At 37.0% G+C, this 22558-nt stretch overlaps 1 protein-coding gene across 1 annotated transcript in view; it reads right to left on the bottom strand.

Annotated features, from left to right (window-relative positions):
- LOC118746860 overlaps window positions 1-22558 on the bottom strand; it is a 100856-nt gene that overhangs the window by 14766 nt on the left and 63532 nt on the right. Inside the window, exons 3-5 of the mRNA XM_036480820.1 lie at window positions 12804-14060; window positions 8027-8571; window positions 4614-4888 (exon numbers count right to left, since the gene is read on the bottom strand). Coding sequence (XP_036336713.1) covers window positions 4614-4888; window positions 8027-8571; window positions 12804-13970 — 1987 coding nt within the window. The 5' untranslated portion in view covers window positions 13971-14060. The remainder of the gene's footprint in view (window positions 1-4613; window positions 4889-8026; window positions 8572-12803; window positions 14061-22558) is intronic.

Below are 22558 nucleotides of genomic sequence, written 5' to 3'. Positions count from 1 at the left end.
AGAACAAATCAAATTTAAAAAAATACATTGATAATAAGCTGATGATGATTTGCGAAAAAAAAATTCCAATTTTAACATTTTTATTGGCCTACTCGAAATTAATTGTGAAATTTTTTATACAGGAAGAATACTATAGAAAATTATTCCACGAAATAAATTTAGTTGCAAATAAAATCAGCACTTTTTAAACGGCACAAACGCTGCAAGTAGACCACAACACCAGCCATGTGTCCACATACATACATATATTCACGCGCACACAGCGAGACGCCCCCTTTCTCGCCACGTCTCGCATGCATATGTATGTATGTACATATGTAGTGTTGCTATCAGCGCCACACTTTTACGATATTAACTTGCTAATTTTAAAGTGCTGACTGCTCTTGGCGTTTTAATGCGTATACGCCCCGTTTGCCATCCCACAGTGCACACCTACCACAGTGCTTTGCTTCTCGGCGCGCGAGGCGCCCAGATTACACATGCAATACCAGTCAACACGCATCACTGCGTTCTGTATTAAAATTTCAGTATTTTTTGGAGTTTATTAAAATGATTTGCTGTACGAACGATTTTACTGCTGCCATTCAAATATTTAATACGCGTTCCCATACCTCTCGCTCACTTATGTATGTGACTAGCTCGTACTCTTTAGCTGCCGTTTAGCTTGTGGCATATGTATCCTTCGCCATCGCTGCCACAGTGTGAAAATATTTTCAGCGACTTTTCTTTTGCAGTTGTTGTCTACACCATTTTTCATTATTATTTTTTTTTTTGTTGATGATATTTATATGTATATATTGAGCTTGTTTGCATTGCTTTGGCATTCAGGTGTGCACGAATGTTGATTTGTATGCACGCGCGCATACAAGTGGATGTACTAATGTATGTATGTACATATGTATGCATTGTGGCTTTGCACAAATGTTATTTCAACATTTGTGTCCTCGTATCCTTGTGTGCGCGCGTGAGTGTTATTGTATTTATGTGACTGCGCTCTACAGTGAACATATGTTAATGTATTCTTGTTTGTATGTTGTGATAAGGTTTGGCTGACTGCTAGCTACTGCAGCTTTTAATGCTACTAGTATACATATTTTGATAGCAAGCCGTGCTTTAATAGCCTCCAATCGATGGTCTGCGAGAAAGCAATCTCATTGCTCTGCTTCCAACTTTTGTTTTTTGCGAAGCATTACACAAATTTTAAATTCTCCTGAAGCTAAAAAAGTTGAAGATTGACAAGACAAGTTTATAGAACAAACCATAATACGTGGAAGCAGCTCCCCATACACCATATTCTGCCGGTCAGCCTCCCCTGACTCAATTTCGTAAAATCGTAGCCGTCGTACTTTAACGTCCTGAATCTCAGCTTTATTTCATAGAACCAAGTAAAATTTAGTTTCCAGCTAGCGAGATATCAAAAAATTCCAGTTGTGAATAAACTCCAAAGTTTAGCGAAAGTACACATAGTAGAAATCCATCAATTCGAAGTATTTTGGCGTGGTGCATATGTACTTAAATATTTGCATAAGCCTGCACACATTGTGAAGTAAAAAGAACTAACATACATATATGTACGTAGAAAAGTTGCAAAATCAATTGAAAAATCATTGCCTGAACAACCGAAAAGCAATGTAAAATATATGCAAGAATTGTGCGTATCGATATAATTTTTCATTCAAGCATTGAAGCCAGAAAACTGCAGCAAAATGTTGTTAATTTAAAAACAACTTTAAATACAATTTTGTTTGATGAATTGATGCATGATAATTGACCATACATGCATACATACATATATGGACATTAGACCGTACCACCTTACAAGCAAACATAAAAAGTTCCTCGTACACTCCCAAGTCTACATAAAGTACTTTCCCTAGGCAATTTCGAAATTTCGAAGATACCTACATACAGCGTACTACTACTCTTTTAATGGATATATGTACTTCCTTAGCAAAAGTTTAATGATTTTTGGTGAGCTGTAATTCACTGTCATTAGGGTGGTACGTTAGGTGGATAAGAACTGAGATCTGGTTGGTAAGTACTAGAACGGCGTACTTGCGGTAAATAAATTTAAAACACAAAAATTGTCTCTTTGAGACAAGAACATCGATATATCATACTTTAAGATCCAAACATAAATGCCGAAGATATGAGAAAAATTTAAAAAATACGACCCCTGCGTTCCCCCATAAAAAGTTTTTTTTTTGAAATTTCGTTTCGAAAATGCTTTAAATTCGAAGGTGTGCGGCGAATTTTTTTTCTCGAATACGTTCTAATAGCCATATGCTACGTATTTAGTTCGATTGCGAAAATTTATTTCGTCTATGAACATTAGGGTGATCCAAACAAGGTAAAATTGGAATCTTAACCTTAATTAATTGCCTACTTTTCTATTACCATTTTCTAAACAAGAAATTGCATTCTTCCCCTTTCTCTGTCCTTCGTAAATGCAACCTTTTTTAAGGGAGTGTTAAACCGCGGCTGTCAATAATTATCTAACCTTGTATTATTGACATGAGTCGGAGTCGTGTTCCGATTGGCATGGAATATCCCCTAAAAACCATTTGAAAGTACATTTCCTGGTACTTTTTCAGTTAAAATTAACTTCGTCAAACTTTATGTTATTGCTTGTTTTTCGCATGAGTAAAGTTGAGAGCAGTTTTGAGCTGCATAGGCAAATGTCTAGAACATAAGGCAACTTGGTTGTCAAAATACATACATACATACATACACGGAAAGTAACTAATGCTCCAACAACATGTTTGTTAAATAAAACTTAATAAGAATGGCAAAAATACGCTTTGTGTACCAACGAAAAATTGTGAGAAGGGGTGGCGGGGGGATTTCAAAAAATCGCTTGCAAAAACCCTCATCTCTAATTCCCCTATGAAAGTTAAATAAAAAATTAATTTATTTCTCGCAAAGGTTGTCACATGTTCAACATAGACCAAACTTTTATTATTTGACTACATGCATTTTTTATAATGTGCTTCACAGCTGTTGTTGGTTTTCTTTAACATCGAAGTGCCATGCAAGCCAAGGTAAATTTGCTTTGGTAGGCATACGAAATCAAAAAAAAAAGAAAAAAAAAATAGAATAAAACTTTCAGGCTTTGCACCTTTGCTACTCACATGAGCGCAAAGTGCAGATGAGGTACATACATATGTTTGTATGTTTATTAGCTCTTTAATAACTTTTGCAGGTACTATGTGAGAGATTGTCAGTATTTTTTCAAACAAAAAAGAAAAACATGACACTTGCAGCTGTCAACCAAATGCCCAGAAAAAGTTCATAAATCACATAAAGGCTATCGCAAAAAAATTAAGCTCCAGACACAAAGAATTACTATACACATGTATGTATGTATGTACTGAGCATTTTTTTCTTAAAATTCTTTCCTGTGAAAAATTCAGCGCAGGGTATTAGTAACAGCCAGTGTAGTGTGCCTGGATATTTCTCATTCATTATACATTGAATTCCATCACGTCTGCAAATATTTACATATGTACATTAGGGGGGATAAGCGAAAAAATCAATTTTTCGATTTCGATTTCGAAATTCTTAGAGTGTAGAAAATTTTCGTAACATGATCACATTGATTCCAAAAGTTTTAAAGTTTCGAAAAATCGCTGAAATTCTGGTTCTTTTGTAAATTTTTTTTTTAAGCTTTTTCAGAAAGATTTTGCGTCACGCAATTTTGTGGCCCTTTAAGTTTTAGCACAATAGAGTGCAAGTTTCAAGTTGCTAAAAAATCATATTGGTTTTTGGATTTTATTTTTTTTTTTGCTGGTAGTTATATGGAAACACTGCGTGTCACTAAAATTTAATGGACTACAAAACTGCCTACTCAAAATCTTCTTAGAAAATGGAAAAAGTATAAAAGAACCATAACTTGAGAGTTTTCGAAACTTTAAGGCTGTTGGGGCTACCGTAAATATTGTCCGATCGGAAAACAAACTAGCGCGGTTCAATGTGATCATGCCACGCAACTTTTCAGAACTATTCGAATTTTGAAATCGAAAAACGTTTTTTTTCGCCCCACCCTAATGTGCATACATATGTTTGTAAATATTTGCGGTTTAAATCGGTCAAATGTGATCTTGTCACGCAACTTTTCAGCGCTATTTAAATTTTGAAATCGAATAACGCCTTAACGTATGCTATATGTCAAAATTTGCGCTTTACGTCATTTCAATGAGATCATGTCGCGCGACTTTTCAGCACTATTTAAATTTCGAAATCGTAAAATTATTTTTTTCGCTCCACCCTACTATATGTTCATGTGTATGTACAGACATGTAATAAAGTTGTGCAACAATTTCATTGTATATGCAAATTTAAGTCATCACTTATATGAATACATTCATACATGCATAAAAAGAAGAAGAAGAAAAAACACTTTTTAATAACTCAATGTGGCGCCATATTTGCTGAAAGCGTACACAGTGACCACTCAGAGATTTTACAGAGGTAACTACTGAGCCGGATGCTTATATACAAATGAAAGTAATTGCAATTCACCTTTTGGTTTTTTCATAAATCATAAAATGTAAGTGCGTGCAATTTATACGCGAATTTTAAAAAATTCTTTTGAAACAAAAATCATTACTTACCTATAAAAATTTCCACATCAGCGTCATTGTCATGCCCATCACCGCCAGCATCATTGGTAGCAGCAGCAATGGTATCGGCATGGCGTACATCATTGAATTCATTAAGTGGACTATCGGCAAATCCTCCAACATCGGTGCCTCCATCCAAATCGTGCTCCACATTCGCTTCATCCAAGCCATTCAGGTACGTTTCGAGCAGGTAATTTTTTCCCAATTCGCGTTCGCGGACACGATGCTTTTCCTCTTCAATTTTAGAAATTTGTCGTTCCTTCTCTCTGTTTGTTCAGCCGGCCATGTGGGGGTGTGTTTGTGTTCGTAGAGCACAAAATGAACAAACAAACAAACAAAAAAGTAAAGTATGTATAGTGAGAAAATTACAAAAACAAAAGCAACATGCATGTGTAAACAAGGCATAAATAAACAAAATATGCAACAGCATACAGAAATGTGTGGTTTTGAGTGCGCGAATTTGTACTGTTACTCACAAAAGTGTGCAGCAAATTGGCAGGGTATGTTTACACTTCACTAATTTAGTATGTAAAACAACAATTCGAATTATGTATGTACATAAGGGGTATTCACGATCCGGTGCATATGGTCTAGCATGGTGCATAGATAGCATAAATAGCATGATTGTTGTTGTTTCATGAGTTCAAACAACAACAAAATTAGCCAATCATGCTATCTATGCACCATGGTAGACGGTATGCACTGGATCGTGAATACCCCTATACATTTTCCAGTGCATAATTATTATGAAAATACATACATATATAGGTATTACAAAGATTTTAAAGTATGGTTAATTCTACAACAAAAAACATAAAAATATAAGTTCTAAACTTTGTGCAAAACTCGCGAAAACTCAATAAATTTACATGCAAATTTTCAACTTTTTAATCAGATTTTTTTCGAGAATGCAGTTTTGTAGCCCATTAAATTCTAGTATACAAATGCAAATTTGAAGTTAGTCAAAAATTGCGTTGATTTGTGAAATTTTTTTTTTGTTGAAAGTGTTTCGCATATTTTCCATACAAAGTATTTTTGTTTTTTTTTTATGGAAGAAACTGCATGAAAAACAATTGCCAAAAATCAACGTTAAATCCGAAAAAATTCGTCGAATATATTTTGTATGGAAAAAAATTTGTAATGCAGTTAGAAAAAAAATTATTAAAAATAAACGCGACCCATTAGCAATTTAAAACTTTCAGTTGTTACCGTGGAATTAAATGGGCCCTTAAACTGCATACTTAACAAAATTCTTTAAAATCTAAAAAAATTGAAAATTTAGCTGAAAGTTTGCAGATCTTTTATTATTTTTGTACAAATTTTGTTATGTAGATTTATATGGTGTTTGTTATATACTGAGCCAGACTTTTATGAAAAAAATAAACATTAAATAAACAAAAGAAAAATAGCCAAAATTGATCAAAATGTTGATGACTTAATCAGCTGATCTCAAGTGTACATATATTCCAGTAATAACTTTCGATGAAGTCTTACACCTGAACCACATCCTCGAAATATATCTATATTATATCGGAGCCAAGAAAACTGTTGTATTAGCATGGGAAGCGGGGTCATGAAGGACATGGTGACAATGAGAAGGCAGACTGCCGAGCGACCTAAAGAGCTATCGCAGTATTTCATGGTCTGGAACGCGTTTTGTGAACTTACCAAAGCACACATGAAGGGGATCACAAATAACTAGATAGGCGAATTGTTCACCAGGCACTGGACGGAGTGCACAGCGCACGACAAGCCCAACGATATATCTACACATCCTTGAAAAAAAGCTACAAAGAAACTAATTAAGTTAGGCAGAAAGTGATCCAAATCTCCAAGTGGGTACTGACGGGACATTCTTCTCTACGCTATCATCTCAGTAAAATTCATCTTTTAGTAACAACCGTCTCTCGTTTTCGCGACGAGCTGGGCGAAGAAACGTTAGATAATACCTATTCTCCAGAGTTGTGAAAAATGCATTAAATTTTCAATGCATTAATGTAACATTGAGGCAATTATGTTAATGTAAAAATTAATGCATTAAATTTTATAAATTTAATGCCAAAAAAATGCAAATGCATTAATTTTGAATATTTAATAATTAATAAAATTTTAATGCATTAATTCTTGAAAAAATAATGCTAATGATTTTTTTTTTATTAAATTATCCAAACCTAATGCTAATGGAAAATTTTAATGCATTAAAATAAGTAATCGTTTTACCCGTTTGCATTAAGTTGTACTCAGGATATTTGTCATAGCTAATACGATAAATATTGTAATTCGTTGTGCGTTAGTAAGGAACCTCGCCGTTAATTACATACGTATATCACTGAAATACAAAGCAGTTTAATTGATAATGTGCCGCATGCATAAAACCTAAGCAAATGCTTTTTCTTACAATTTTTGACCCTTTAGTCGATTTGTTCAAATAAATTTAAGTGAAAGGTATGAAATTAAGAAAAACAAATGCTTAGTTTTCAGAAGAAATGCATTCAAATTTTATTAAGCATTACATTTTCAAAATTAATGCATTTAAATTTTTCATTTGCATTAAATTACAAAACATAATGCATTATTTTTTTACATTAACATTAAAATGCTATGCATTAAAATATTAGTGCATTTTTCACAACTCTGCTATTCTCTAGGTTGGTGCTACATTTATACCATTTGAAATTCTGAAGAAAGCGCCCTTGCAAGTGCTAGGCTACATTAAAAGCCTTCCCATATAGGGTGGACAGGCCACGCACAATAGATAATTGTAAAAGGGGTGTTGCTTTTGGCCCCTTAAGTTAGGTTAGATAGGCAGGCTGCCTCCGTATATGAAGGCCCACTTGGACTCGACTAAGCTGTCCATTGTGATGCCCTTAAGAGGGGAGAGGGAAAAGGACGGAGGCAGACCGGAAGGTGAGTGGGACGGTAGGGAAAGCTAAGGGAGAATGACGACATCTACGGCTTTTTGCAGAGGAAACAAAGCTCCTTACGGCATGACTACCCATCTCGAAGTGACCAGTAAGCATTCCCACCAATAGTGAGAGAAGCAGCATGCTTAGGCTCAAGAGCTACCCAGAGAGTCTCCGGTTTACCCCCGTGGCCAGAAGAATTTTGACACCTTGCATTCCAAGGTCTTCGCCCAGCGCTCGCTGAGCTGACTAAACGCCCATCTGTCCAGAAACAGACCACACCAGGTCAGGGAAGCCCCTTAATAATAATAATAAAAAAAAAATATTAAAAATAACAACACCTCAAAAACTACACTACAAATAGTAGCTTTATATATATATATATTTTCTTGTTAATTTGTATGTATGAATTTCATAAATTCTTTCGCAAAACCAATTTCCCTACACACATTTGTGAGTCACTGTTTAACAATAAGTATCTAGAAAGTTGCATAAGCTCACCTTAGAAGTGCCAACTGACGATGAATGGTTTCATCCTGTGCTAGAATAATTTTCAGAAGCCGCTCATTTGCACTTACGCCGCCTCCTCCACCGCCTCCTCCTCCTACACCGCCTCCACCTAACCCATTCAGCGCATCCACGCCCAACCCATCCTCGCCCAATGCCTGTTCAATGACAGCAATGTGCTTCCCATTGTCACCATGTGCATTGGTCAGCTGTGTATTGAGTCCACTAAAAGCGGCGACAGCGCGCTGTGAGACGCGTGGATGCAATGTATTCGCCTGTGCCAGCCAACTCACCGTAGCTGCTGATTTGTATTTGCGGCGACGTAGCCGCGCGCTACGCGAACTGCCCACCGGACTGCCCATGCCGCTGTCCTTGTCCGTGGATAACAGCGAAGAGACCTGTGTATTGAGGTTGAGCGACGGTGAGCTGGGACGATGCAATGCGCCGGCTGGAAATGTAGTGAAAGTCGCATGATTGTTGTTGTTGTTGGTGCTGTTGCTCGAGTTGGCGGCAGCTAGGCGTCGTAGTAGCAATTCGCACTAATGAATTAGGTGGTTGGTTGGTTGGTTGAAAGAGGTCGTCGAGTCGTTGATGAGGTCACAGTTAGAGTGTGGTGATGCGGCGGTTGTTGAATGGTCGAGTGGCGAGTAGCGGATCATCGTGCGCAGAGTAGCCCGTTGCATGCATATTGGGTCCAAGCAGTAGTAGGTGCATGCGTGCGTGCGTGTACATATGCAGTTCATTGGTTTGCCGCGCGAATCGATGTTGTGGTTGCATTGCATTTACAATAGTTGTATAGTTGTAGTTGGAATTTGTAGTTTGTTTGTGTTTTTTTTGTTGCGTTGTCATGCATGAAAGAAAGAAAGAAAGTGGAACGGAAATAATGGCTTTGAAAAATTGCATAGTTTTTCGTAAGTAAAAATGTTGCGTGACTCAACACTTAACACTAAAAATGAATTGCATGTCTTACAAATCGCAAATTGCTTGCCGTCATTGCATATGGCACGATAAAAAAAAAAAACAAAAACACTTCACACAATTGCTTGCTTGTGCGAAGAAAAGACTGAAGTGGCAAACTTTGCTTCATCAATGGTTCGTTGGTTGCTTTGTTGTTTAGTTGTTGGTGCCGCAGGAAGATTTGCAAAGTTTTTCAACGAAACTTTAACATTTTCAAAAATGCCAAAGCGGAAAGTGTGAAGTGTAATGCGAACAGTTAAAAGCGAAAGCTGAGCAACAGCGTACGATTTGAAAATTTTTCGACATAATGACAGCAGGCGAAATGCGGCTCGAAACAATCAAGGAAATGCTAAATACATGCGACTGCTGAGCTTTACGACTTGCCTGCCTGCCTATGTACTTCCCTGCATTCGTCTTGGCTGCCCTGAGTAGTTAAGTATTTCAACATTTCTGTTTTTTATTTTTTTTTCTGCAAGGCAACCTCATCAGTGGTTGAGCCGCCTTTTGGCGGTTAGACTCGTATTGTACGTCGTTGAGTAGGCATTGCGTGACTTGTTTGCTTGACTGACAGCTACAGTGCGTTGCTGTTTTCGCAATCTATGACTTTGCCAACGTTGCGAATGTCCTTGGCTTCCGCGTTTGCCCGTAACTGTTACCAACTGTGCTCGTCAGCGTCAAACCTCAACATCAACAACCAATTTTGCATCGAATGTAAACCGATTTATTGTTGACTACGGACAAATAACATTGCTTTGGTTGATGAACATACGAGTACATTATGCACCGTAAAACTGTAGTTGATCATTTTTCCTGCTTCTATTGGATGCTTTGAAATCTCACCTGCGGAAATCTTGTGGAATTGTTCCACCGAATCTGACTGGAACTTATTAACAAGCAGAATAGTGGCCCTCATCACACAGCGCATGAAACAATAACCCTATTGCGAAAGAGACTACCAGGACGCATTATCATACGAAACATGGAGGTCAAATGGCCGCCAAAATCTTGCGAGTTGGCACCGTTGGACTTCCCCCTCCGGGGCTACGTGAAAAGTATGCTTTATGTCAATAAGCCTGAGACGATGCCAGAGCTGAAGAATGAAATTATACGCTTTATAAATGATATACATTCGATGAATGAATATCGGTCGAGAAATAAGCGCAGGATTTGGCCCTAGGACGGAGTAATTTTACCGCTTCTGTAGAACATAGCCGTAGATAGCCCCCTTCAAGAACTCGACGATATTGGCTGGAAGTTAATTGCAAACGCCGACTATGTAGTAATATATAGCTACTTCGGGTAAATACCTCAACTCCCTTGCATCGAGAAAGGAGACAAATATCTAGGTCTCATACTTGATAGGAAACTAAATTGGGATCCCAGCATTGCAGATAGAGTGCGCAAAGCAACGATAGCACTATATGTATTAATGCGGCAGGTTAATAGGAAAAAGATTGGGAATGGAACCCAAAATAATACGCTGCCTATACACAGCTTTAGTTGAGCCAATTTTCAGGCAAGGTATAGTGCTATGGTGGAATATTATTGGGAAAGGCGTAAACTTAAAAAAAAAATGCTGCCGGGAAAGCATTTACCACTGAAGTGTCTTTCATGCGGTATTGATGCCAATCGACAGGGCCACAAAACTGGTAAAGTGTGGTATGATATCCCAAGTTGATATATACATATTTACTGACAGCCTAGCGGCCATAAAACACCTCACGAAGCAGTCGGCGGAAGCTGGTATGTTTGGGATCCGTAGCACTGCAATATAGAGAGGAATAGTAAGACCGATAAACTGGCGCGGCTCGGCACCAAACTTCTTATTGAGGATGCAAATTATAAAATAGGAATATCCTTACAAACTTAGAACCTACTTATTTCTGAGAGGCTTACTTAAGTGGCGAACGACATATGGCATGACGAGATTACCTGCAAAACTGCCTAGCAATTGCGGGATGAATATTAGATTATTAAAAGCTGTCAAAATGAAGAGGAGGAGGAAACGACTCTGCACCGGTTGTGCCAGTGCCCTGCTCTGTACAGGCGAAGACTCTCCACTCTTGGTAGGCTATTCCTCGACAACTGGGAGGACCTTAGATGCGTACAAATTAGGGGTCTTCTGAAATTCCTGCGAAGGACGGATTGGGAGTTGCTGATCCCACATGCGGCAACACAATAGCCCCTGAGCCTTTTTTTATAAACGGAATCGACAATCAACCTAACGTAGGGTACAGCCCAAACTATGCCATATGTAGACTAAAAAACATGATAAAAAGAAATAGAATCGAAAAATCTTGGTGTATTTTATTTATACTTAAAATAAAATCTGCGGTTTTATTGAATCACCCTATACCTAGCTAATAAATTCGCTCACTAGGGCTAAGAGTTCTATCCGGATTTGTTGACTATTCAGATACTCCAGATATCCGGATATCCCAATGGTGTGTTGGCAGTCCACTGAGTAATTAAAGAGTTTAGTGGTGCACAGAATCGAATGTGTAGGCCATAGTGAAGCGGTTTATCTGCCCATCGAATTTGGAACCTTCGAACTCGGCTTGGAATTTGTAGGGACACTGGTACCTTCGCTTAGCGCGAGTGCATTTTCCCTCTCTAGACTTAGGCTCGGCTATCTGGGTTGCGTGGAGCGTCATCCATCAATAGACCACGCCAGAGTTATCAGGGCATTGAGGCTCCTCAAAATAGCAATAAATAATGATTTCTTTAGGTGGAAGGCGTCTGTACAATGAAAACTTCTGAGGGCCTTTGCGCGTTAGTGAAGGCAAATACCGCAGATGACGGAACGATGAGCTGTATAAGATTTTAAACGGTATAGACACAGTGCGGCGGATTAAAATACATACGAAGGGATCCACTTTGGAACAAACATGGAACATTACTCCATTAACGAATATGACAGCATTTTAAAAATCGACGTTTACAGACTTCTAGACTACTTGTAGATTTCTTAAGTTAATAATTACGCAATTACTACTAGGATATCTATTCCTATGGGAAAGTATCGGAGCATTTTCAGGCAAAGGTATACGCCATCCATCTGTGTGTCGAGCTAATGATACACAGAGGGTACCGAAATAAGATCATCAGCGCTCAATTGGATCTTCATTAGTCCTTGAGTGTATTGAGAAACTTACCGCCCTTGGTGGGCAAAAGAACATCCAGTTAGCATGGGTACCCGGCCGCAGTTGGATAGCGGGTAATGAGACAGCGGACTATCTCGCAAGGGCCTCAGTAGACATGACTCCAATTGACGCTGAGCCGTGTTGTGAAGAGTAGAGGCCACAATATATCACAAGGTCGCGGTGCACGTCTGATTTTAATATCGATATATCTATCGAAGCAATTAAAATGGCGACAAACTCAAAATGTTTTGGAAAACATCGAAATTCCCAAGCTCATAATAGGCAGCACATCGCCAATCTACATACATATATTGAGGCCCAAAAAATAGTATCGTTTCGAGGAGCGAAGAAGAAGACGAGTGCTACTCTGAGTTTCCTGCGCACACTAGTTGAGGAGAAGGCCACAATATAAGCATGTGCCTAATCAAGACACATGCACAGTAGGCCATATGCCCTAGTTATCGCTCGGTGAAGGAGGAGCACACACAGTGCATTTCATGCCGCTATCCACTCTCTCATAAAAACAAGAATAAAAATAAAAAGCGCAGCATGTCAACCTCAGAATTTATAACAGTAATAGAGTCTAGTCTACTACTATCTACGAGTGCCTGCATTTTGCACGCAATATTTTGACAACATGACAGCGGTAAATAAACACACAAACAACTTACCTCCTTCCTGGCGGAGCCATCATGCGCTGGCAGCACATCGAATACCTTCGCATTCCCATCTAAATACTCCTCACAGTGACGATGCTGCTTGACAATGACGTACTCGCATGCCTGCGCTAGGCGGCGGTGATTGCCAACGTTAAAAGGGCCACCATCGCCACCACAGCCAGTTGCGGGAACGGTTAGCGCCATCGCAGAAAGCGCAGCGGGATAGCAACCACCAACAGTCAATTCGACGTGATTGCTTGCAGCTAGCACGGGAACGCAATTTTCTTTGGTATTCGTTGATGTTTTTATTAACATTGATTGATTGATGGCTGTATTTGGTGGTGGGCTGATGCTGCTGCTGCTATTCGTATTAAAGCTGTTGGCGGTGGTGGTGGTGGTGTTGCCGTTTGCTTTGCTGTTATTGTTATTCTTAATACAATTGTTGTTTTTGCCATTATTGACATTAAACATATGCTGCTGCTGCTGCTGCTGTTGCTCATGGCGTTTTTGTTGCATTTGCTGTGCGTTTTGATAATTGAGCAATGCGCCAATCAGCTCCGCACAAGTTGTATTCGCATCCACACCTGCCACCCAATGCTTTTCGCCATCCACCCAAACAGCTACATTGTCCGACAAAGTTTCCATTGAACCGAATGAATCGCTATCATCATCATCATCATCGTCGTCGTCGTCGTCGTCCACTTGAATGCCGTCCGCTGTCGGCACACCTGTACAAGTGTCAACGGCTAGATTAATATCATCAACAACAACCACATTTGTCGTCGTTGCGCCATTGGGAGCCATGCTGGCGACACTATCTTTATATACATTGCCAGTGCCATCGACATTGCCCTCATCATCATCAACTACAACACCGATTGCATTCGCGGCGGCAACACGGTTGCTGACCATTTCATCTCGCTGCACCCTTTCATTTAAAATTTCCCCATTGGTCGCACCGCCGCGTGTTTGTTGCTGCTGCTGCTGCTGATGATGTAGGTAAGCGTGTGTATAGCCAGTAAAACCAATATTTATCGCTCTGCTAGCCATCGTTGTTTGTGTTGTTGGCTGCTGCTGGAAAAATGGTGGCTGCTGCCGTAATGGGTAGCTGGAGTTGATGGCGCTGGCTTTATTTCGCGTCAATTGATTTGTATCTTTGGCCGCCATGGTAGCTGTCATCGTTGCTGTCGCCAAAGTCGTTCTGCTGCTCCTGTCGGCCGAAAGCGCCCGCCCGCCTGTGCGCTCTTTGTACGGGTAATTTGTGTTTTGCTGCAAGTGGAACAAGAAAAATAAGAGCCAATGAATTACAATGACGATACAGCTAGCTAGATAAACACGCACACACACATGCATTCATACATAAGTATTGTTTACTGTGTATCTATGTATGTATGTTTAGCGATAGCAATAACTAATAAAAAAAAGCATTTCCAACGCGTTCGCTTGAATTGATTTATTTTGGCATATTAACTAGAAATGTGAGCAAGAATGGCCAAATGATGTGGTGTCTGATTTGATTAGTGTATTGAGTGCATGAACACCCGCTCATTTTCACACCTACTTCTACAGCAGCACCAATACCCACACCCAATAGCCAATTACTTGCATACTCGCGCACCAAACCCATCTACCGACCAACAATAGAAAATCCGATTAATGGCGCCTGCAGCTAGTAGCTGCTGTGGGTGCTTACTGCTGTGTACTTTCATAAACACATACACACATACATACATATGCATGTATTTATTAGATTATATCGTGCGCAAATATGGTTCATATAAGCAGGGCCGCACTAGCAAGTGTGCGGGGCCAAAGGCCGGTGGAAATGTGGGACCCTTTAGCAATTACGTTTTTATCAAGTGTAATGCGTTTCAGCAATATCACAGTGCAACACTCAAAAATTGATGGGAAATAGACCAATTACATTCATTTAGGGTAGTCAAAATACGAATAAATACAAAAGAATTTGTTTAAGTGGCTTACCATTTTTATTATATATCGATTTAAAACTATATATATAAGGGTTAAAACTGGAACTTACTTGGTAAAATAATTGAAATGATACCCTTGAGCCCGAGTTTTTAATTTAAATTTTTTTATTAATTTTTTTAATGCAAAATACAGAGAAAGTGGCAATTTAAAAAAGAAAATAAATTTTCCTGTTCCACTAAAACGAAACAATCGGAAAAATTTTATAATTTGCCTAACATTTTTTTTTGTAAATTCAAACTTTCAAATTTGCGATTTTTTAATTTGTGACAACCCTACATTTCTTTTTAACTAGTTTTTGTTAAGTAATATTTATTGACATGAGCAGCAGAATCAGTTTTCTTCAAAATGTATACTTTCACTTTGCATTAAAAAATTTAATAGAAACAAATAAAAACTGAAAAATCGGGCTCGACAGATCTATTCGAAATCTCACCAGCTTTCATTAAAGAAAATTTAACGGTCTATAAAACTGCCAAACAAATTCTAAAAATTCTGAAAAAAAAACTTTTGTTATTTTGTTGAAAATTTTTTTATAAATTTAAACTTTCACTTTTTCGTTTTGTAACATTTATTAATTTTATTTTGTTTAATTAAAAATTTATCAAATCAAATGAAAATTAATTTCCAAGTTTTCCTCACTGTGCGGCGTGTGTCTTGGACTCGGTAAGTTAGTTTAAAATCGATTGGAATTTGAGCAAGTTAACCCGCTCAGGACCGTAAGCATATATTACGAAAAAATTCGCGATTTGAATTGAAACTGTGGTTCATGCAGGATTGAATAATGAAATTCTGATATCAAACAAAAAAAATGTTGTATTTAAGAAAAAAAATCCCATAATTTTGTTAATTTCAATTAGCGTTTTTCCCCAAATTCATTTTCTCCAAAAATGGATTTTCCCCAAAAAATATATTTTTTTTTTTAATAATTTTGTTCTAGAAATCCTTTTTTAAAGTATTGCAGGATTTTTAAATTTCGCTGTATACTGTTTTCCAAAAAATGTGTATGTATTTTGTTCGTAATGTTTTTTTCTGTAAAAAAAAATTTAGAAAAATTTTATTTTCACCTAAAATGTTAAATCTTTAAAAATGTCCCAACATAATTTTTTTTTAATTCTATTACTAAAAATATTTTTTTTTTACAAAATTATTTTCACCACAAAAATTTGTTCCGGGGAGAAATCCCTACTTAATTTGGTTAAACATACTTATTCCTAACTAACTTTTTTTTACATTATATTTTTTGTACATGTTTTTCTAAAATATTAAAATTAAAAAAAGTTCGTATATATTTTTTAAATTTTTTTCCAAATTAGAAAAACAATTCCATGATAAAAATACTTAGCTAAATGAATATGACGCACATTTCAAAAACAGAAAATATTTCTTACGCTACTAAAAATACAGAAAATTTCATTTTGAGTGGAGTAACTTTTTGTTAAGTATATTTCCCATGATCCTGAAAAGGTTGAATAAAAGCGCATAAAACCTTAGATAACCACCTTTTAAACAATATTTTTGGCAAAATCAGAAAAACTAAAGGATATGAAAATAGTGTCTGGCAAAAAACGTTCCTCAGATTCTACCAAAAATGTTGATGACAAAACTTTTTTGGACATTAAAAATGTTCAAACAACTGAGCCGCGGCCATGCCGCACCATGCTAAAATCCGCACCTGCATGCAAGGATACATACAAGCAGATTTCTTGCCATAATGAAGGCAATAAAAAAAGAGTATATGTATGTATGTATGTAGACATTGACCGCGGGTGTTGTATGAAATTGATTGGATCTGATGATGAAAGTATCTATCGTTCTTGCTAAAATTCAAATTGTATAGTGATTTGTTGCATTGATGATGTGCTAAAAATATGCAAGTACATAAAATAAATTGTATCCATCTTTATTGAGTAAATATTCTCCGAATAAGAGTGTATGCACAACTAATATTAGACATGTAATGATTATTTTCAAGAATCAATCACATTAATGGCTAATATTGGTTATATTTTTCTTCGGAAGCATGCATTTCGTATTTGTATTAAATTAGGTAATAAAGTGGCTAATGTAATAAGAGTTAAGCTTTAAGTGAATTTTATTATTTCCAGCAAGAATTTCCAGCTATAATAACATTTTGTCTTTTTTTTTGTCTATGAAAAACTCTGTATGGATCATTTAAATTTGAATCAGCGCACTGAAAAACCATGCTTGCAGAGAAATCTTAAGGAGTTATGATCCTCTTCGATTTTTCGCCGAATTTTCAGAGACGAAATATACTGGGCTCACTTTGATTATTTTATGAAAGTTCGGAAGAAAATCGGTAAAGCAATGTTCAGAAATTGCATATGATTTTCTTTGGGCATTACAGACTGAGGCTGATTGACTTCGCCGGGGTCCGAAACATGGCAGTATGCAGTACTAGGTTCCAGCACACAAATATCCATCAAACATTGCCTGGGACCATTTTATGGTTGCAGCCAAGATACGCACCCACCTCAAGCAAGGGTCAACTTCGAAAAGCTGCAATCACAATAGACGGCCAAAGCATTCACCACTCGACTCTCACACCTGCTCTCTCAGAGAGCACTCTTCAACAAACTGACACACGCAAGGAGTGGAACCACATTTCCCGCTCATTAAGTACGAGCCCGAAAGAACAGCTGGTCCGATGAGGAATGTCAAGAAGCTGCAGAGTAAAAAGATGCCGGCTACAAGGGCAACGCTGCGATCGAAGGCAACCCGAGCCATGTGGAACCGTTATAGGGAACTTAAAGGTAAAGCGAAAAGTATTTTGCGCAATAAGAGGAGAGAGAATTTCATTAAATTTTAGATTGTTTGACTGAAGTGCTACTAGAATAAAATATACTTACAAAACTTGGTAAGATAAAAGTCAGATAGGCTTATTAAATAGTTATGATCAGGGAACGGATTTTATGGAAATTGCCTTTTTTTCTGCTAAATAGATAGAGTATATTACACATTTGATGTTGTCTTTTTTTGCCTTTTTTAAGATATTTGCCTTTTTTGCCTTTTCTACCTTTAAAAAAGCGATTATAGCATTTACAATTTTTATACCCGAGCGCACTTGTGCACAAGGGTATTATAACTTTGTTCACATAACGGTTGTTTGTAACAGGCAAAACGAATCGAGATAGATATAGACAAATGTATACATAAACGATCAGAATGAAAAGAGAAGTCGATTAAGCTGTGACTGTCTGTCCGTCCGTCCGTCCGTCCGTCCGTCCGTCCGTCCGTCCGTCCGTACGACTGTGCACACGATAACTCGAGTAAAAATTGAGATATCTTAACGAAGCTTGGTACATGCACTTCTTTTGGGCGTAGGACGGATGGTATTGAAAATGGGCGAAATCGGACAATAACCACGCCTACCTCCCATATAACGGTAATTTTCAGAAATATGAAAACTGCGATATTTTAGTAACTAATGAAGATTATTCACTCAAAATTAATATTTAGAATAACTTTTAGACAAAAAATAAGAATATTAAAAATTTTTGGAAAATGGGCGTAGCCACGCCCACTTATGGTTACATGTGTATATCTTGGTAACTGCTGCACCAATTTCTTCCAAACTTAGCACAGTTGTTGGTCCTGGTACAGCATACCAAATGGCCGAAAATTTTTAAAATCGGACAATAACCACGCCCACATCCTATATAACGGTAATTTCGAGAAATACGAAATCCTCGATAAATCAGTAAATATTAAAGCTAATTTTTTCAAAATTGATGGTTGCAACAATTCTTAACCAAGAAATATGTCTGTGATAAAATTTTGGAAAAAGGGCGTGGCACCGCCCACTTATTATAACATATATGTATCTCGGTAACCGTTCTACCAATTTGTACCAAACTCGGTATGGTTATTGTGGTTGCCACATAAAAGCAAACCGTTGAAAATTGTTGAAATCGGACTAAAATTACGGCGCGTTTTACATATAACGGTAAATTTCAGAAATGCTTGAAATTTCAATATTTCGAAATTTAAGGACGCTAATTTACTTAAAATTGATACACCCCGGCTTATCATGTAGCGATAGCTTTCGGAAAGGTGGAAAACATATATTTAGTACTTGCGCCGGGTATTTAATGTTCGGCTCCGCCCGAACTTAAACTTTCTTATTTGTTTTTTTTTTTTTAAGATTAAAAAATATACACATGCCCATGCGGCTTATAGAAGCGCAGGGACCTCTTACCAAATTGGTGTTGGAAAAATTCAAAGCCTCTCAGCTGACGTAGGCTTGCAGACAATAAGAGATGTGGATAAAATTGTAAAGGGCGAGGAAAACGCCCTTATTCCTGATAATATGAACTTTTCAAACGTTCCATATTTAATTTGGGCTCCACTTGTATCAACTTACGTCGGGCGCACATTTAGTACATTCAAGGCTTTTTTTCGCGAAAATCTAATGAAAATGCTGCCAGAAAACTTCAAAATGCATCTTGTGGTTCAATGTTACTACAATTATACAGATTAAAGTTTTATGAGTTAGAAACTCGAAAGGATAAAATAGTCAAAGATTCAATGTACAAATTTTTCATATAATTTTTTACTTGTAATATAAGCATTTCTAAAATAAATGTATTTTTTGATTGTTCTTCATATTTTCCGTCTTTTTTTAGTGCTTTATTTTGCTTTTTTTGCAATACCTAGAGCCTTTTCCTGCCTTTTTCGCTATTTTGTTTTGCCTTTTTTGCAGTACTAGTGCCTTTTCCTGCCTTTTTCGCTATTTTATTTTGCCTTTTCCAGCCTATTTCGTTATTTTATTTTGCCTTTTTTATAGGTTTTTAGGTCCTAAAAATCCGTTCCCTGGTTATGATTAAAGTCAAAGAAAATGTTTACATCCTTGAAAAAAACTTTTCACAAAACTTTTACTTTTCTAAATTCTTTTTGGAATTGAATTCAATCAAAAGAATTGCCCTTATAATAACTAATTACTCACTCAAATGTATTTATTACCTGCCATTTATTAGCTTTATTGTAAGCAGCGTAACTTTTTGTAGTAAGCGAAAAAATGAATATAATTTAAATTGACATAAAAGTGCAATTAATAATATTTAGTTTTAAATAGGTACATACACACACACATATTTACATTGACTAATGAGTTTTAATTGAAAATGTGAATAAGAGCTACATATGTGAATATGACAAAAAAAAACCTAGTGTAATCTATTAAATTGCACAATAATTAAATAAAATAAAGATATTAATCATAATTAATTATTATTAAATAGAATTCTCCTGCTTATTTCGCCTTATGATTTATACTAAATTCAATTAAGAGACAAACAAAAAACTGTCACAAAGCGACCACTTTGCGTGCCTCAGCGGCATTATAAGCTTAAAAGCTTAATTCGAAGAATTCATCAAATGAAGCTGAATGCGCGCGCTGGTCATACAAAGCGGTTGGCGTGTAAAAAGCCTGAAATGTATTAGCACTCACATACACACAGCTACACTTACACATGCCGAGCGCTTCATTTCAATCACTAGCGAACATTTATTAATATCCTTACTGCATTGTTGTATGCCACATAATATTACCTTTATGAGTGAAAGTGTGTACGTCCATACATATGTGTGTACGTATGTAGGTGTATATTGTTGCTACGTAGTTACGAGGATATGAAAAGTCACTTGCAGATTTTTTTACGTTTAAGCGCTGTTAATCAATTTCAAAAGTTTCTCCGTAAGTCACTCAATTTAACGAGCTATTCACATATGTAGATACAAACACACGTCAATGCATGTGTTGAAGTTTAATTGAAGGTTGGCATTTATTCATGCACGCTTACGTAGATACATATGGATGTGTATAAACGTTGTGCTGTAAATTGTTGCACCTTAATTTTATCAATTTAACAACACTTAAATGCCATAAGTGCTTTTGAAATTAATTTTTTCCAATAATAGGGATGTATTTTTTATGGTTGAGGGGCATTCCAGACTTGAGTGGCGGAAATGTGCATGTACATATTCAATGTTATAGATTTATGTAAAATTTGCAATAATTTAAAGCTGCTTAGGTAAAAATTTTTTAAGTATACTCCTACCTAAAGGATGTGTTCAATTTATTGTTTTCTTCTCTCTTTTCCTGTATGTACAAATGCGATAACCTTTTTTCAACATTTACTAATTTTCTCACCAACCATTTATGTAATTTAATTTATTTTGGAGCGAATTTCCGTCATCCCTTTTCAAGCGTGGTTTGCAGACAAACCGCTTTCGGCGTTCGTTCGGAGAACGAAAAATGACACTGAAGATGGCACAACGCTGAAACCGGTTGGTGATTCGAGTCATTGTTTGCATGAAAATAGGAGAATGTCTGCATCAAGCGCAGAGTTAATTAAGCCTAGGTTCGTTCCAATCTTTATAAGCTTGGGAACCTATGTATATCATGTTAGTGGCTAGCCTATTCAAATTCTTTCAATATTCGATTTACAGCGTCGAGAATTTGCTGCTGAACTATAGGATCTAAAGTGCAATTTCATGATCTGAAGAAATGGTGATGGACTGTGAAGACGTTTGGGTACTTCTAAGTCAGAGAGGGGCTTTCTTTTATAACGGTTAATTCAGATGAAGTCCAGCTAAAATGGTGAGGGAGGCTTAGCCATAGATTTAGTGAAAGTTCTTGTTAATAGAACCCACTACCAGCCTTATTTTTGAGCTTTAAGACATCAGTAAAACTGGTGCTACATGAACAAAGAGCCCAGCTGTGCACGGTAGATGTACACCTTTCTCTGGATTTCTAATGGAAAATCTATTTTAAAAGCAGATTGGTGGACTGATGTAATCCAGTTCAAATATAGCTACTGGAGTAGTGTGCACAACTTTCAAGCTACTCAACTTGAGGTCTCTGCGTGCAATCTCGTTAAATTTCAACTGTTCTGCCCACATCGTAAAGGTCTATTTGAAGAAGATTAAGTCAAGAAAAAAGTTCACGTCAATAAACTGGCAGTCAGTAGGAGATAATGGGTGGGACAACCGTAGGTGCACTATTCGTAGTTTTAGACCCAATGCTTTCCATTCCTTATCGAAAGTCGTGTGAAAAGCGATCCGTTCGTTTTTTTTTTAATTTCTGAATATTTAGAAGAAAAATACGAGTATAAAGACCAAGACGAAAACGAAAACGAAGGCAAATCATGCAGACGAGTACGAAAAGACGACTAAAACGAAGTCGAACGCGCAGACGAAAACGAAGTCGAATACGAACTACCAATACGCATACGAAGACAAATACGGATAAGAAAACAAACACGACTACAAAGACAAATACGAGGACGAATACGAAAGCTTAGACAAATACGAAAACGATTACGAAGATGACAAGAGAGACAAGGGCAAGTAAGAGGACAAATATGAAAGGCGAGAGCTAATAGGAATTACGAATACAACAATGACGACGAACACTTAAACGAAAACGAAAACGAAAACGAAGAAAGATACCAACACGAATACGAAGATGAAAACGAAGCCGTATAGGAAAAATTAAATAGAATACAAAGATGAGTACGCATAGGAAGACAAACACAAAAACGAAGAACAATACGAAGACGAATATGACTGCTAATACAAAGCCGAAGATGACGACTAAGAAGAAGACGAATACGAAGTCAAATATGATTACGAAGGCGAATGAAAAGACGAATACTAAGACTAAGGCCAATATATCAAATTTTTTTTATTCGTGAAATTAAAGTCCTGCTAGTTTGTGTGTGGAACTCTCCATTTGATGGTATGTATGTATGTAT

Source organism: Rhagoletis pomonella, unplaced genomic scaffold (assembly GCF_013731165.1).
Source record: "Rhagoletis pomonella isolate Grant_MI unplaced genomic scaffold, Rhpom_1.0 Rhpom_scaffold_00011, whole genome shotgun sequence".
Lineage (NCBI taxonomy): Eukaryota > Metazoa > Arthropoda > Insecta > Diptera > Tephritidae > Rhagoletis > Rhagoletis pomonella.
Note: the sequence above shows the minus strand (reverse complement) of the source record. Positions and strands in the feature narration are given on the sequence as shown.